A 17,512-nucleotide genomic window follows, 5' to 3' on the forward strand; every position below is an offset into this window, starting at 1 on the left:
GGCTTTCTGTTCAATACGCTGCAAGCTTTCGGCTTCTCTGATAAATTCATTACTATGGTGCAGGCGAACTTTTGCAGCCCACGTTCGAGGGTGGCAGTGAATGGCCACCTGTCGGCCTTCTTCCCACACTCGCGGGGCACCAGACAGGGGTGTCCCCTCTCTCCCTTGTTGTTCGCGCTCAGCATTGAGCCCCTGGCGATGGCGCTGAGGGAACACGAAGGTGTGAAGGGCATACCGTTCACGGGAGAGCAACACAAAATCTCTCTCTTCGCGGACGACGTCCTGCTCTCGGTGGCTGATCCGGCTGGCTCTCTGCCCTGTGTTAGGGACATTTTGCTTGAATTTGAGGGTGTGGCTGGTTTTAAAGTAAATTATGGCAAGTCTTACATTTTGAATTTGACTATCGCAGGCTGATGTTGCTCAGGTGCGGGCGTTGACGCCGTTGGCTTGGGCCTCGGGCTCGATTGTCTATCTGGGAGTCCACCTGACTCCGACGGTGGGTAAGCTGTTCGCGGCCAACTTCCCGCCCCTCCTGGCGAAGACCCGGGCGGAATTGGAGAGGTGGAAACCTAAATTCTTGTCCTGGTTAGGTAGGGTGCATGCGATTAAAATGGTTCTTCTCCCCAAATATCTGTATCTATTCCAGGCCTTGCCTATTCCGCTGGATAGCGCTTACTTCCGGCAACTCAAAACGCTGGTATTGAAATTTGTCTGGCAAGGGGGCCGAGCGCGTCTGTCCTTCGTGGTTCTATGCTGACCTCGGTCGGAAGGTGGGGTAGGTCTCCCGGACCTGCGCCTCGATTATAAGGCTGCCCAACTGAGGGTCATGGTGGAATGGTCGCAGCAGTTCTCTGAAAAACACTGGCTGCATATGGACCGGAGCGTGGCGGGTCGGTCCATCTGGGATTTAGCCTGGAAACCGAAGAAAGATTGCCCCGTGAATGCTTACATCAGTACCCCCACGGGCACTACGCTGAAGGTATGGGACACCTTGGCTGGCGATGAGCGATGGACGACCTTCCCATCTCCGTTCACACCATTGCATTTCAACCCGGCCTTCCCGCCGGCGCTTGCCGAGGGGCCCTTTGACGCATGGAGGGAGGGAGGATGCAGGGCGCTGCTTCACTTGTTTCACTGCTCTGATCCTTTGACCTTTGCTAATTGCATGCGGGACTACCAGGTACCGCAAACTGATAGATATAGGCATGTCCAATTGCTACATTGGGCCACGTCGCCAGGAGTGCTGGAGGCAGCCACGAGGCCTCCTTCGAAATTTGAGGCTTTTCTGCTAAGGACATCCACCATGAAGGGAGCCATCTCCTTCCTATATCAGCTGCTGCTTCAATCTGAATCGTCACCTAGGCCACGTTATATGGAGCAGTGGGAGGAGATGGTGGGGAGGGATATCGCCGACGCCGAATGGTCAGCGCTGTGGAGAGATATGAACCAATTCAATCACTCGATCCACTTACGGGAGGCTCATCTAAAGACTCTCACGCAGTGGTATATGGTTCCGACTCGGCTCCATCGTATCTACCCGGCTACCTCGGACAAGTGCTGGAGGGGTTGTGGCCTTCTGGGGGACTTCCGCCACATTTGGTGGGATTGACCAATAATCGGGCCGTTCTGGGATGAAATTCTTTCCCATATCAAGGATATCCTGCGATACCCTATTGAGAACTCTTTGGCATTTGTGCTCCTGGGCCTACGGGACCCTGGTCTTGAGCACCAGACGCGCGCGGATAAGAAAATCCTATGGCTGTGCTTGGGAGCAGCCAAGCTTACGCTGGCGGCGGCTTGGTAACGGAAGGAGGCACCGGCGATTTCCCTTTGGCACGCGAGGCTCTGGAGACTTCTGAGCCTGGAAAGAATGGCGGACATCTTCCTCGGTAATTACAAGAACTTTAAGCACGTGTGGGGCCCCTTGGTAACCCTCCTATCTACTGGCCTACCTTCAGCGGTTTGCCCAGCATCATTGAGATCCTTACACCTCTTCCAACTTTAGTGTGCCTGCTGAATGAATGTGGTATGTTTGTGTCGCCGTCGCGGGGGGGGGGGGTGCTGGAGAGTTGTATTTTCCTTTCTTTTCAGTGTTGCAACCGGGGTACCTAATTCCAGCGGATGGTGCATTTTTGTGTTCTTTGGATTGCTCGAAGACCTGCTTGAAGGGACAATTTGACTTCGCAAGACTCCGCTCCTAAGTGGCATTTCTTATGGTTTTTCTTTTTCTATAGGTGCTCGGACTCATTGACTGATCTTTCTCTTAGCGTTGTGGCATTACCACAGTCTTAAATTGCTTCATTTCCCACTGTGTGGGAACATGTGTGACGCCCCGGTGCGGCTTACTGTGTTTTCTTTCCCTTTTTGTTAATTGCTAAATAAACATTTTACAAAAAAAAAAAGTCTAGTCGCTGAAGATGAGAATGAACATAAATTATTTTTACCAATAATCTCTTTGTGAGGACAAAATCATTAGAAATCCATGGCATTCCTGTGGATGAGCTTTTTTTGGCCAGTGTTGATGTGGTTTAGTTTAGTTGAGTCCTGAGAGTGCAAGAGAAACTTAAATATGTTTGTCATGTACCTTTTTCCATCCTCTTGTATGACTAGATACTGTTAGTCATTCCTGGTCCCATGTGATAAGTCATAGTCCTACAACATTGTTACCCTTTTACATAGACCGTGTACACGGTTATGGGATATGTTGTGCTTCTCTTTTTTTGAAGTGATCCTGTGAGAAGACTCCATAAAGAAGAGGTTGCTAATAAAGCTAGGTTAGTAGAAATCTTCATTGTATTTATGACAAAAGCCTCTTTTCATCCGCTAAAAGTGGGACTTTAGTGTAAAGCACATAAAAACTTCAGACTGACTAAAAATTAACTGAGGTGTTACCTGCCATTGCAGTACGCTATAGGATCCAGATGCTCTCAGCCATAAAGTGAGCATCTTTAAGTTAGTTACTTTACTCTAGTCCTTTAGTTTGTATTTAATATTGCCGGGTAAGAAATATAAACTTTCTCCTTGCACTTCTGTTATTTGTAGGTCTCGTGGCGATTACCGTGCGGTCTCGCCAGAGACCTATAGTCGCCGGCTCAGCTTCCCAGGAGACCAGAGATGGCCACGCGCATAAATAGGATTGGAGCGGGCCGCGCGTGTACATCTCCTGGGAAGCTCTAACATACACAGCCACACCTCCCCCTGCGTACGCATGTGCACACACTCTAGCCCACACAGACACACGCGAGCGCACATACACGCACACATAGACACCCCCCCGCCGCACACATAGACACCCCCCCCGCCGCACACATACATACACACACACGCCTGAGACCGCCCCCCCCTCCCTTTCATTTGATTGTACACAGCCAATGTTCCGTGTTAGAAATGAAAGTGCAGGTACTCACCCGAACCCCCCACTATCTGTTTGCTGCATTAGTTCTGTGCACTCCCACATTAAAAGTATTGCGCCCCGGCAGAGAAGTGAAAGGAGTGCCTCTTTACACATATTTTTAAAGTGCAGGTACTCCGCAACGGAGTACGCGACCATTTAAAGCTCTGCTTGTGATTTTGATACAAAATTCTTTGTAATCTCAGATACTACTTTTCTGCTTCCTGCAGAGCGTCACTTAATGTGTCACGCAAGAGGAAGTAAGTCATCGTGGTTAGACACAACAGACATGTTACAGACATGTAGACTGAAAGACCGACAGTTGGATGTGCGTGCACCAACTTGCTGAGATGTTATTGACTGAGCCCCAACCTTATGCTTTGAGAAGGACCAAAGTGCCGAACTTCCCCCTGGTGGGGGTGCATGAAGTGCGCCCCGCAACTGCCGAGTCAAGACAGGTCCGGGCCACACTTTGGGGTCACTGGCGTCTTGAACAGCGCAAGACCAGCAGCGTTTGTGGCACTCCCGATTGTGGCGAATGGCTGCTTTTCATGGGGTCTTTAAAGGAAAGGAACTGTGTCTGTGTGTGGAGTGTAGCAGCATTCGCGGACCTCTCTGAACTAGAACACAATCAATAATACACAACACACAAAAATGAGAAAATAGTAAAACCACGCAGTACAAACCTACAACAAAACATTGAAATAACGATGCACAAAAACACAACAGCACACCAAAAACAAAAATTCACCACCGCAACAGAAACCCTGCATAATCAACATGCATAAACATTTGTCACACATTTCCATTTCTATTACACGTGGTACGGGGAGGGTGTACGAGTTCCGCCTGTTAGCACCAGGACATGCATGGAACGGCGCCAGTCTAAATGTTTCGTGATACAGCCACAACCCTCTTTGGTGCAAGAGGTAAAAGTGAAAGTAGCCAGGGAGGGCGTGTGCAGGCAGAAGAGGTGCCCTGGTTGTGCCCAGTACCTGCTAGTAAGCCCCCCTTGGTGCCGCCTCTGGCCCCTTAGATGCTAGCCTGGGCCCCTAGCGCCTTCCTGTCTCCGTCCCCTAGTAGCGCTCCGTACTTACACTTCAGTAGCAGCAGAGATAGCGCTCAAAAGCTGGAGAGACTGCGCCGAAACTAGTCGACAGCACAGGGTCTCTCTAGGGGCCGCCGCTGCCTTCTGTGGTTGTTGATGTCTAGGGGGAGGCCCTCTCAGCCTCCTGCTTTTTAAAGCAGCCGCGACCCTTCCCCGGCACCACCTGCTGCGCATTGTCTAGTGATGGAGCCCTGGCGCTTCCTGCCAGAGGCCCTGGTGTGTTGACACTCGGCCCTGTGCATGGTGAGAGGATGTGGCCCATCGGCTTAAGCTGCTGACTCTAGTGCTGAAACCAGGGTTCGAGCCTCGAGGTCTCATCCACATCCTGTGATTCTGGGCAAATCACTTAATCTCCCCGTGCCTGAATGTGTAATGTAAATACAGGGTCGAGTTCGCGCTATATAAATTTGGAATCCATGACGATGATGACATTCAGAAATTGAGGCAGATTGATCTGTGACACCAACAGAACAAAGACCGTTACAGGTAAAAAAAAAAGTGTTTCCAGCAAGCACATCACTTTCTCGCGAGCGAAAATCATAAAATGAAGACTAGGGAAAATTTATAAATATCAGAAAATGCAGCTATTTGAGCAACATCAAACTCCAATAACTTCTTGAAACTGCTGCAGAGCACCAGACATGGAAGGACACTAGTGGCAAAACACGCACCGGCACCTGTAGTCTAAAGATAATACCTCTGCCTCAAATGAAGTACTCTGGTACCCAAGGATGACTAGCAAACAATATTATTCACAACGTTGCTTACTATTCAGCAACATTTGACAGTTTGCAAATCATCTTTATACACCAATTCAGAGTTTGCTAACAAATTAATGCAACACATTGTCATATACAATGCCAGTAGCTCAAACTTTAATGCTGCTAGACCTATTGCATTGTAAATGCTTGTTAACTACTAGTTTTGATAAAAACAAACCTGTTATTGTGAAATGTTTTCACTCTAAGTGTACTAAGTCTGCACCGATAAGGAGCGAAAATCTGTGTTCATGAATGCAATGAAGGTACCATGACGAAGAGCTGCAATTACACCTCTATCCATCAGGATTGGTATAGCGCAACTACTCACCCGTGAGCGTCTTAAGGCACTGGGGAAGCTTCATTGAGTGCTGAGGTCATCCGAAGAGCCAGATCTTGAGGTCCTTCCTGAACTCGGGCAATGTGGGAGATTGCAGGAAGCAGATGGGGAGGGTGATCCAGGCTTTGGCTGCGAGGTAGAAAGACTTTCCTCCTGGTCTGGTCTCGTTTATACGGGGGACGGTGGCCAGACAGAGCTCGGCTGAACTTGACTTCCTTCACACCCCCCAGGTTCTACAAAACACCTTTGCAAATTACCTTTCTTTGGGGTTTTCTTATAGCTGCAGAGTTTGTTTTTAAAGTAAACCGATAATGCAGTACAATGTATTCGCAGCAGTAATTAGTTAATGGTTTTAACAATTGAAACCACCTTAAACAATTTACAAAATTTTGTTCCGTTTTACATTGTGTTGTGATTTTTTTTCTTTCTTTCCAGGGTAGGTAAAACTTCGCTTATGAACCAGTATGTGAACAAGAAGTTTAGTAATCAATACAAAGCAACAATAGGAGCGGATTTCCTGACAAAGGAAGTGATGGTGGATGACCGATTGGTCACTATGCAGGTAAGAACTTTTTTCCAGCACAATTAGAATGCAACTTCCAAAGAAAATTGTACTATCAATATTTTAGCTGCAAGATGACACAAATATTGTATATAGCTTTCTTTCATCAACTAGCTAGATGGAAACTCTCAATCTTCCCTTTTCAAACCCAGAGGTTCAGGCTCCAGATGGGTCTGCTACCAACTAATTACAAAATCTCTCCATATTACATTTTTATATAAAGTAACTCTTAAGTTGGAAAACAGTATTTTCACTACTTGGAGCGGGTTGAAAGGTGTAAAAAATGGAGGACATATTATATTAGTGACTACCTGATTTTTATATTTGGCTTGCAATGGTTGAAAACTGGCACGACGTATAACCATTTCAAGTTGGCTTATCCGCACGCCACACATTCTATTGACTTCTGTGTTCTGCTGCATCCCCTATTGACCACAAAAATTCTGGGAGTGTGTGTAGTGAGCAGAGTGACTGCATTTCACAGGATATGAAGATGTGAAGATGTTAGACGTACCCGTATCCTGTGACTTTGTTAAATTTTCTAATTGATTGCTTTACTACACAAGTCATGTAAGCCTTTTCTGATTTGCAAGGTAGTTTCTAATAGCACCCTGTAACTAGGGGGGGGAAATCTGAACATTATTCTGCAGAGCCCTAATAAATGGCTCTAAGTATAGCGAGAAAAGGAGAGGGGAAAGAGGACAGCCATGGAGAGGTTTGTAAGCCAGAATAATTGGCTTGGGGCTTACTGTACAAGACTTGTTCCCATTTACTGTACCTCATTCCAAGTCCAAATAATGAGTATTGTCCACAGATAATACTAAGCCACCCGGTCAAACCTTTTTTGGCATCTAGGAGAGCCATGCCCAACCTCAGCCCTGATTTTCCTAGCTAAATCAAAAGCCCCCACTGCGGTGTTGATCTGCTCCGTATTAGTTCTGCCCTGTATGAAGCCATGCTGCTGACTAGAAACTAAGCCAGGCATCATAGGAGCCAACCGGGTGGCTATACATTTTTGCTAAATCTTTGCATCTATACTTATAAGGGATAGCAGCCGGTAAGAGCTGCGCTCCTCAGGCGACTTGCCCTTTTTCAAGAAGAAAACTAGATTTGTCATTTCCATGACTGGAGCCTGGCTTTCTGATCTAATAAGTTGAATAACCGCCCCCAGGAGAGGAACCAAAGCGTTTTTAAAAGCCTTCTAAAACTCTGCTGAAATTTCTTCCCCTGCCGCTTTCCCCGATGGTAACCCGGATATTACCCGCTGATTTATTCATGCGTTACTTCCTGTTCCATCCAGGCAGCATCTTCCTCTCACACGGAGGGCAACTTGCTCCCACCTAGATATTCCTGGATTCTTTCCTCCTTTGCCCCTACTTTTTTGTGTAAAGTTTCTGGTAAAAAACAGAATTGTTCAGCTATTGCTTTTGGGTGCGTATATAAAGTGCTGTTCTCCCCCTTGTTATAACCTTTTATCAGTGTTTTTGGCACGATTATCCGCTAACTGATTGGAAAAGTACCTTCCCAATTCGGTCCCCATATTCATATTGTAATCTATGCTTATTATAACTCGCCACAATTTTTTCCTTAAAAGAACTGCTTATAACCAGTTGCTTTTCTATTAGTTACACAGCAGACCCTCAACTAGGGCGCCCCACCGAATTGCATCTGCGTGACAAAGCTCACTTGCTAATAATTTTTTAAGCGCAGCTCTGTCCGCAGTATCCCACTCCCTATTATGCCGCCATATATACTGCTGGGTAACCCCCCCTATTGTATACCTTCATCGCGTCCCACACTACCCAGGGGGAAGCTGTCCCCATGTTATCCTCAAAGTCCACAATTTTTTGATGAGTAAAGAGTAAATAGGCGCTATCTGTGAGTAACGCGGAAGTGAGAATGGCTGTTGTGTTTAGTCTGTCTTGACCAGGAAGGATAGTAAAATGGGATTATGATCGGAGACTATCCTAGGGCATACTTCCATCCGAACTGATATTTTATCCGAGACCCAAGCCATATCTATTCTCGAGCAATGTCTGTGCGGGGCGGAGTAATAAGTATACCCCGGAGCGTCTGCATGAAGTGACCGCCAAGCACCATTTAAGGAGTGCAGCCACCCCGGTTCAAGAATCTAAGCTTTCACTTCCTCATTCTAAAAGTGGCTATTCTGTTTGTAGAATCAATGGCATAGTCCACAACACAGTTAAAATCCCCCATTATTTGGCACTCTCCTCCCCCCTTGCCAGTCTAGTAACTCTAAGCTGTCATTCAAAGACCACAGGGTCATCAACATTGGGTTCAACAAAACATACTTCAGCCCCTTAATTTCCAGCTGCGCCAGTGCACATCTCCCTCGCTGGTCAGCTAGCGTCCTAAGGACTCTATAATCTAATGACTTACAGTCATAGCAGTTCCTCTAATAGGAGTGCTCTAGGAAGTACAGATGGTTGTTTGGTACCCCCGGTGTTTAAGTAGGCCTCAATCTTTATTAGCTAAATGGGTCTCTGTAAGAAGCATGATCTGGGGCCTGTGTGCATTCAGCTCCTCCCAAACTAACTGGGGCTTAACGCTATAATTAAGGCCGGACGCATTCTAGGCCATACACTTTATCAAAGCCATAATAATTGATGGTCAATGCTCCTGTCGCTACCAAATACCTTGACAATAATCCCTCAGTCTATCTTCAAATCCTCTTTGTTTCCTAACCTTGCTCTCTTACCCATCTCCTTACCTTCAAGTGTGCTCACTTTATGACCTTTTCCTATGTCACCCCCTCATCCCCCAACCACCCTCATACCTCCCCCCCCCTCCCACTGTACCATGAAGAAGGAATCATCATCCTCCTCCTTATAGGCTACCATTGACTTGGCAGCTAGCTCACAGTGCATCCTGGGCTACCCATAGTCTAGCGTCCCCCGCCCGAAGTACACAATGGGCGAAAGAGAAAGCGATCCATATCGAAGTCCCATTGAGAAGAACAAAACTGAAGACAAAAACCATTCCAAGTATCAAAGTCCTGTCCAGAGAAAAAAAGGCAAAAGAGGAAGCATACTAATAAATACTCTCGTCTTGAGCTTCTAAGACTTATTGTTGGCTCCTTCCATCTGCCATTGGCTTAAACCTTTCTTGGCCTCTTGAGCTGTAAGAAAGAACTGCGAATGTCCGCCTTTTATAACCTTTAGTCAGTCCGGCTCTTGTAAGAACACCTGAGCGCCTTCCGCCTTTAATGGGTCGATAATTTGCCTCAATTTCCATTTTCTGTCTATGTTGGCTCTGCACAGATCTGACCTAACCAAGAAAGAAAGGTTGTCGACTGGTACAGGAATACTAAGGCGAGCTTTAATGGATATTGCCTGTCTAAATAAGAAATTACCAAAGCAGATCAGAAGAGGTCTAGGATAGCGAGAGTTTAGCTTATGCAAGAATATTTATTTATTTATTTATTTATAAAATTTCTAAAGCGCACAAATACCTTCCGGTGTCTCGGCGCTAGAAATATCTGCAGTCTATGCGCTTGTTGAATTTTGGCAGTCCCAATCCCAGTCTGCCATATCTGGGAAGGCCCTTTGAAGTAGTTGGACAATGTAAGCACGCGGGTCAGAGCCCTCCTTGCCTTCTGGGACCCCAAACAGCCTTTAGTTATTCCGCGCTGCCGGTTTTCCAGATCCTCTGTCTTCGTTTGCATAGCTAATACTGTCTCGCCATGGCTGTGTACAATTCTAGTTGTAATAGAAGACTAGCACCCATGTAAACTATCTCCTTATGTAAATAAAACAGCTTTGAATTATCCTGCCTTCGAAGATGCCGGAATGGTATGGTGCATTATGCATTTACATACCCTAATTAGCAACACCCTTTCAATTGGAAATGTTGGCTGAATCCTTTGCAACATCAGTCTTAAAGGACTGTTACATGTCTAACGCTGGCTTAATGATTGCGTTGTGCAGGTCTTCAGTGTTCTTGTGTAGATGGAAGAGTAAGGACCTTGTGTGGGCTATGTGTATATATCGGATTTTCAACTGAAGCAGCATTTATTGCAAAGTACACCATTATGGTGAGGGCAGCCAATTGGTGAGTGATCTTGACTGACCAGCGTTTGTTGTCTGACATCGGTGCATACACTGACTTTCTGCCAGAAGTCAAAAAAGCCAAAGTCAAGAACCCTTTTCAAGAAGGGGAAAGAGCCTCATCTGAGATGATAGATTGTGCAATGGACATTGGTTCCCACATGCACGGTTTTTTAGCGTTTGCCTGAATGGGGGATGAGCGGGTGCTACAGCTCTGGGCATGCTGTAAAAGTAATCCTCTCCAGTATTGGATCTTTCATATATTCAAATGCTTGTATTATCTGTCGTTTAAGTGGGAGTCTCTTGGTAAAATTAGTGTGAATTGCAGTATTCTACATAGCCTGTAAGGGCTAGAGACATCCACTGTAGTATACTAATCGCATCATACGAATAGAGCCAATCTTCAGCCAAACAGATTGCAGCACCATGATAAACAATCCCCTGCGAGGCTACCATACCTCAGATTTGCTATCACATATTTACTTCAAGAAAGCCTGAGAATCTTCAGCTGTTTCATTCTTTCAGCATTGAACTGCATGAAGGCAATTTCTAAATCCATTTGAAAATCTGACTGAACGTCATGCCTGGGACATCCAAAAAAGGTCTCTTCAGGCCTTGTGGTACTTGTGCGAAGATGTCCCTGCACCCACAAGAACTCCATTAAATGCCTAGACCTCTCGCAGGTTTAAAGTCTGCAAAAACGGTTTAGCTTTTCATCTGAGCTTTCTCACCAGCACAGAAAAGAATGTCTTCAAAACACAGACCAGGAGTAGAGCCTCCAGCTCTAATGAACTTGGGTATCAATAAAAATTATTAATCCGGTGTGGACAATGGAAACAGTTCACAAAATCAGTACCGTGGCAACATCCTTGACTCGACAACCTCACAATATACTGCTGTTCTGTTGATTATTTATATTTCACTGTCAACGGAGGCTCTGTCTAGGAAACCATTGAGGATCCCTCAGGGATTTCAGTACCATTAATTCCACAACATACTTCCCCCTAGCATTGTCACCTTTACAACTAAGCCATCTATTAGGAATTTCGATGAGGGTCCCTGTGGCCAGGCCAAAAGTCTAAAGAATCTTCATATCAAGAGGAAGAGGAGTAGCATACGGAAGGCGAAACTTTTCATCCTCTGGCTGATGAAAGTATCAAGGTGTCAAGTTAAATCAATCCAGAACTTTAAGGTCTATGAACCCTCCGAACAAGACTTGCAATATCATGAGGAAATTATGAAATTTCTAAGGGCTTCGGTTAAAAACACGAGCTTGATGTTAGGTGATTATTGTAAAATTTTACCTAGCCTTCAAAGACTAGATTACTAAAGCAACCATCTTTACAACCACAGTTGCACGTCTGTCCAGTACTCGTACTTCTCATACTCTGCCTTCTTTTTCAAGTCCACGATCACAACCATCACAAACTCCTCAAAGACTGCATTACCTGATGTAGGTTAGACTTGGGAAAAGTGCATGATGGTCAGAACAGAAGTGTAGAATGGGATGGCTATTTGGCACCTGTTTCCCCACCAGCTGCTTCTCAGCCAGCAGATTCACCAGCAGACTATAACGGAGGCTTTTGTGCACTTTTAAAAAGAGCATCATAGAGTAACCGTCACATTCAAACTGATTTCTTCTTTTCAGATTTTTAAAAAGCCTTCTCGCAGATCTGAGAAAGCTGTCCTAATTGATTTAATCGGTAATGAAGGGGCTCAAATAACAAAATCCTGCTACAGCCTCTGCGGTTTGTTACTTGGCCCAAAAAAATAAAGCTCCTGATTCGCTTGGAAGCCTAATAGTTTATCCTTGGGCTGACCACCTTGGTGATGCAAGCTGCCCAGCGTATATAGCTTAATCCATCCAAGTCCTGATCTATTCTGCCCTATAGAGAAGGATGGAGTTTAGATAACCTAGGAAAGAGACTCCACCATTGCAGCCAATTCCTTAGCTAACCTTGATTGTTGTGACAGGCAGATGTGGTCAGACATCTGTGCATACATTGACCTTCTGAAACAAGCCGCATCCATTGTCAAGAGACTGTGCAGTACATAGTGCATAAACCCATAGCGTCCACTGGGTTTAGGCAGCTCTGTGGTGCAGCAGTTCTCTGAAGGTAGTGATTGCTGAATTCCACATCTTTCAGACTGGAGGTCAAAAGTTGAATCTTGGTCATGCCCTTTGATGGAGAGGCACTCTTTTGCGAACATATAGATAATGGCTGCCAGTCTATCAAAACCAACACAACAATGTTAGGCATAGACGTCAGTCCTTTCGGCAAGTAACAGGGCAATTCACATTTAAAGGAGGCTGACAGTCTTATTGAAAGCAAAACAGTCTTATTGAAAGCAAAACACTTAACAAACCTATTTGGAGCAACAAGCAAGCCCCACGGAGAAAACTAGGACCTCCAAAATAAAGCATCATAATCCGCTAAAACAAGATTCAGAATTTGATGACTGTCTGAGGGCCAAATACTTCACCTGGATCTGAAATGATTTAACCTATTGGCTCTGCTCTTGAACACCATCAATTCTCACATGTATACATCCCGAGGAATGTTAAGACATCTTGGCTAAAGTCAGAGTGGAACAAGTTTAAATTGAAAATATTCTGTTTTATGGTACCTGGATAATATTAATTGTATATCTAATCCACCAGAGCAGGTTTTGCCTTCTCTATTATATCTAGCTCGAACAGGTCTTTCTCATGCAGCTGTAAAAGTGCATTTAGCATTGGTTTATGTTTTTAGGAGATCCTCCAATATACCACCCCTGTGGTATATTATTGTAAAGGAGTTATTCAGGGGACTTATTTCCGTTATTTAGTTTGCCCCCTGTTGGGGTATCCTCCAGCTCTTAGGCCATTAAATACAGTCCTTTTGCAGTTGATGAAGAGCCCTTTTTTTAACCCATACACTGTTAAACTAAGATCTTTCCTGGAAAATGTCATTGCTGCTAGCATTACCTTTGTCAGGAATGGGAAGTGAAATGCAGGCCTTAATATGAGAGCCAGCTGCAGTTTGATTATTAAAGACAAACCCCAATTCATTCTAAAACGTCCATCGGTATTCATATAAATGAACCCATTTAAAGACTTTTATTTCAAAATCCTAAAAAGACGTAGTAGGAAAAGCACGTTATAGCCATGCTGCATTGGCATTGTGAATAAATCATTGCCAGAACCTATAGGTCACTAAGGTGAGGCCTATTGGCTTTGTCAGTCCGTTTTTTTCCCCCTCTTCTTTGATCTCTCTTGTATTGTAACCTTTTGCCCAGGCCACCATGGAGTAGTCTTATGAAGATCTCTCCTCTCCCATTGCAATGCTCTAGATTAACTTGCCTTTCCAGCCAAAAAAGGAGTGAGCCCTAATTTCAGATAAATGGGAATTGCAAAATAAGTGCACATATAAAAATAAAATCTGTATAGAACATTAAATAAAAGGAAGTCTCTGCTCTCATTCATGAAGTTTTTTAAATTTCACAAATCAAAATTCAGAATCCCAGCACCTCCCCTTTTGCCTATTAAGTCTTACTCCCATGCATATTATTGCACCTATTTTTCTACCCTGCTCCCTGGCCTGCCATTTTTAACCTCCTCCTCATTTCCAGACTCAGCCCTTGCTCTCCCTATGTGTGAAATAAAAAAAACTTTGGTATTTCCCCAAAAACATTTTTCCCCCTCGTGAATAAACAATTTAGAAATGGATACAAATGGTTAACGTTTGTCCATTATTTTTCATTTGAAATAATTTCCTAGTTTTCAGCTAAGCGAAGTACCTCTCCCAGTGCTCCAAAGGACCCTTCAAAGTACTCTTTACTCAATTTGAGCACATAAATACAAGATTACAAAATTATACTTCTCAGGGAAATCAAGAGGTTTTGCTACTGCCTTTCCGTCTGCATCTGTAAAATTGCATTTGTAAACCTTAATATAACACACTTACCTTTTTTGGGGAAAGAGTATCAGCTGATATTCCCTCTTTAAATCATAGACAAATGCATATTTAACAGTACCCTAGTGTGTTCTGCCCTTATTTAATCCTACTTGTACTGGCACTCTGCTACTTTATGAGGAATCTTTAATGTCTGCCTCTACTACTTTTCCTTAAATAACAGGCTAACTCTAGGAATATTTCAAGCAAGCTTAGTGTTTTTTTCTTTTCTTCCAAACGTTTGCTGTACGTTGGCTCGTTTTACAATGTACTCGATCACACAATGCTTGTAAATTTGCATTGACTTTTAACTTTATTTAAAAAGAACAATATTTAGGGATTCCAGCTAGTGAGTACGGTAATCAGAAGGCAGTCTCATTGGTTTATTCGTACATTTAACAATAAGGGGATAAAGGGTGTTTTTTCGCTAGCAAAGTTGAAAAAAGATCTCAATTGAAACATTTTGGTCCTCTTACTGATGGTCTGGGTTTCACTTGAGGACACACCGTGGTCTCGTGAATCTTTTCCCATTGTAGCAAATTCTGATTATATTCAGCAAATACATTGCTTCAATGATCCATGCCTGGCCAAACTAATGAAGTTTAAAAACTTCTTAGTCACTTTCTATTCCCTGTTATTTCTTCATTAACCTTTAGCATCATGCACATTAATTTGAATTTGTTATGGTAATGGCACTGATGGTGGGGGTGAGGGGTTCATATGCTAAAACCTGTGGATCCCGCATCTTTTTGCTCCATTTATTTACCTCTGTCTTCTAAAACTTGTAGTGGTCTTACCTTAGTTGAAATTTGCTCTAGAACTTTGACCTCATGAACCATTTTTAAGTCTGCCAGGCAGGGAAAATGACTGTGGTCATTTCCTTGCTGGATAACCTAAAAATTAAAGGGTTCAATGTATCTGGGCTGCCGTTAAAGATCAGAAGTACTTTGGTGAATTAAAGATGCAGTAATACTCCAGCAGCGTAGGCATGTTGAGCTGCTGCCCCAAAAATTGATTTAAACCCGATGATTTTATAATTAACTGACAAATTCTCAGCATTACATAATACTTTGATTTTTTTTTTTTATCCAAACTAACATCCCACAGAACATGTTAATCATGTCCCTTGTATTTTTTTCCTAAAAGCATACGCAATATTGCACATAATCTGTGTTGGGTTGTCAATATACATCTACATCCTCTGATTCTACAAACAGTTGAACTTTCATTTGTGCTCTGATTGCATGCTCTTGTTTGGGGTTTTTGCATTATTTTTTTTAATAAATGGTTCTTTCCTGCCGTGAACATCGTTCAATTGCTATTTTAGCTGAAATTACCCATCTTCATTCAGTATTGTTTCTTAGGTTCTATCTGTATTTGCTCATTGTGTTTTTTTTGGTTTTTTTTTGTTGCAATAAATCCATTGTCATTTCAGAAGTGGTGATCTTTATTTTTTGACTTGCGATGTTTACACCCTGTCAAATGCTGTGCATCATTACTTTGTCTGCTTCACACTGGATTCAGAAATTTGTTGAGCAGTAACTCTGCACGCCGGCAGGTGCCATCAAACGGCCCGCGCTGGAAGTGACATGCATGGTGCCTGTATAAGTATCAGTTATTTTCTTTCTGCGCCAGTCTGCACATGTCCGGAGAGGGCTACCTCAAGTCCTTTTTAACTTGCGTTTTTTCGATGTTTCGTCAATAACTTTTCCAAGTCTGTCTCCCAGTATCGATTGGGTGTCCTCCTAAAACAATGGTGGGATTCAAACCCTGTTGGTTCCTCTGTAGCCGACCACCATCTGGTTTGCCTTTTGTGCTTGAAGCAGGACCAAGACTCGCGAGGACTGGCGCGCCATGAATCCCAGTGGCAATGAGGAAGTGCTGGTGTTGTATTAAAGATTGCTTAAGCACATCCACTGAAATACTGCTGACTGGCACGGTTTGAATCCGTTCGATGCTTTTGGGAAATTATTGTCCAAGGTAAGAAGAATTTGCGTGTCTTAAGCGTACGATCCCATCTGCACGCCAAAGGATTCCACCAGGACTGCCGGAGGAGTCATGTCGACATTAAATAGTGTGGCTTTAGGGCAGAGCTCTGAAGAACGCCAAATCTTAAAGGTTTGGGGTCCGACACACAAGGCAGCATCCAGACTGACGGACATCTGTCTGATAGCCAGGTGGTCCCACCTATCCCAATATTTCTCAGTCATTGTGGGAGGATAGTGTGGGAAACTGTATTGAACGCCGCTGATGGATCTAAAAGCCGTAGTGCAGCTTGATTCCCTTGGCCCAATGCTATCTTGATGGTATAGAAAACTTACTGTGTCCAGGGCAGAAGCCTGATTAAGATAGATGCTGCAACTGATTACAGTCTAAATTCCTGGACAGTTGGGCATTAATCAGTTTCTCCAGCAACTATGGGAAGGCTGGCAGTAATGAGATAGGCTTTTAATTAGACAGGATCGATTTGTCACCTGATGGGTTTTTTCAGAAGTGGAATTAGCTTGACTTTTTCCCAACTTATCGGAACGATGGAATGGCCTTAATGGGCGCAGTGATGTCCACAATGTGTCTTAACCAGGCATTAGCTGCCGGTCCGTCCACCTCAATATTTCCATTCAAGGGTGAAACACGATTATTAAGAATGGATGTAATCTCTCCAGTAGGGGTATTAGCCCAACTTTGATATGGTAAAGATGTGGGCCTTCTACCTCTGCTCTAGTTTCCAGCTAAAATCTACTGACCAGGAATTGCAATTGACATCTGATACTCCCACATTACAATTAGAATTGATAGGGTCAACAATGTGACCAGCTAGATGGGTAGGTTGATCATCAAACTGCTTCAAGTAGACATGTCAGGGTAGACGTTCATGTTCATCAGTATCTTTATCCAAATGAAGACAAAAATTCTTTGGCATAGCAAGTTCAGTTGCTCAGTGATTTTTGAGACTACCTGCAACATTTTTTAGCAGGCCGCCCCCTCTTTAGTGCCTTTGGGCCACATGGGTTGGCAGCTGCCCCACTGAATTAATGAATTTTTTTGCTAATTTATTTAGCTCAAACTTGCCTCGAAGGTATTTGAGTGCTTTACATGAGCAACAGTTACGTTACGCAAGGACACATTCAGTTTGTTGGTAGGCACAAGGAGATGGTGATTTGCCCAGAATCACAGGATGCTGAGCCAAGGCTCGAACCCGGTTCCCCAGCTCCAAAGTCAACCGCTCTAGCCGGAAGGCTTCATCCTCTCCTGAATTACCACTGGCGTGGCCTCACTCTACTCAGCCCCCTGCACCTGTAACAGTTCAGATTGCTAGACCGCAACTTTTCCTGGAGCCCGGCGGCGGGAACA

General features: G+C 44.2%; 1 protein-coding gene across 1 annotated transcript in view; it reads left to right on the forward strand.

Moving 5' to 3' along the window:
- The window catches only part of RAB7A (RAB7A, member RAS oncogene family), a 147,323-nt gene that overhangs the window by 99,935 nt on the left and 29,876 nt on the right, over positions 1 to 17,512 (forward strand). Inside the window, exon 3 of the mRNA XM_086939301.1 lies at positions 6,033 to 6,159. Coding sequence (XP_086795427.1) covers positions 6,033 to 6,159 — 127 coding nt within the window. The remainder of the gene's footprint in view (positions 1 to 6,032; positions 6,160 to 17,512) is intronic.

This window comes from Lissotriton vulgaris, chromosome 9 (assembly GCF_964263255.1).
Source record: "Lissotriton vulgaris chromosome 9, aLisVul1.2, whole genome shotgun sequence".
Classification (NCBI taxonomy): Eukaryota; Metazoa; Chordata; class Amphibia; order Caudata; family Salamandridae; genus Lissotriton; species Lissotriton vulgaris.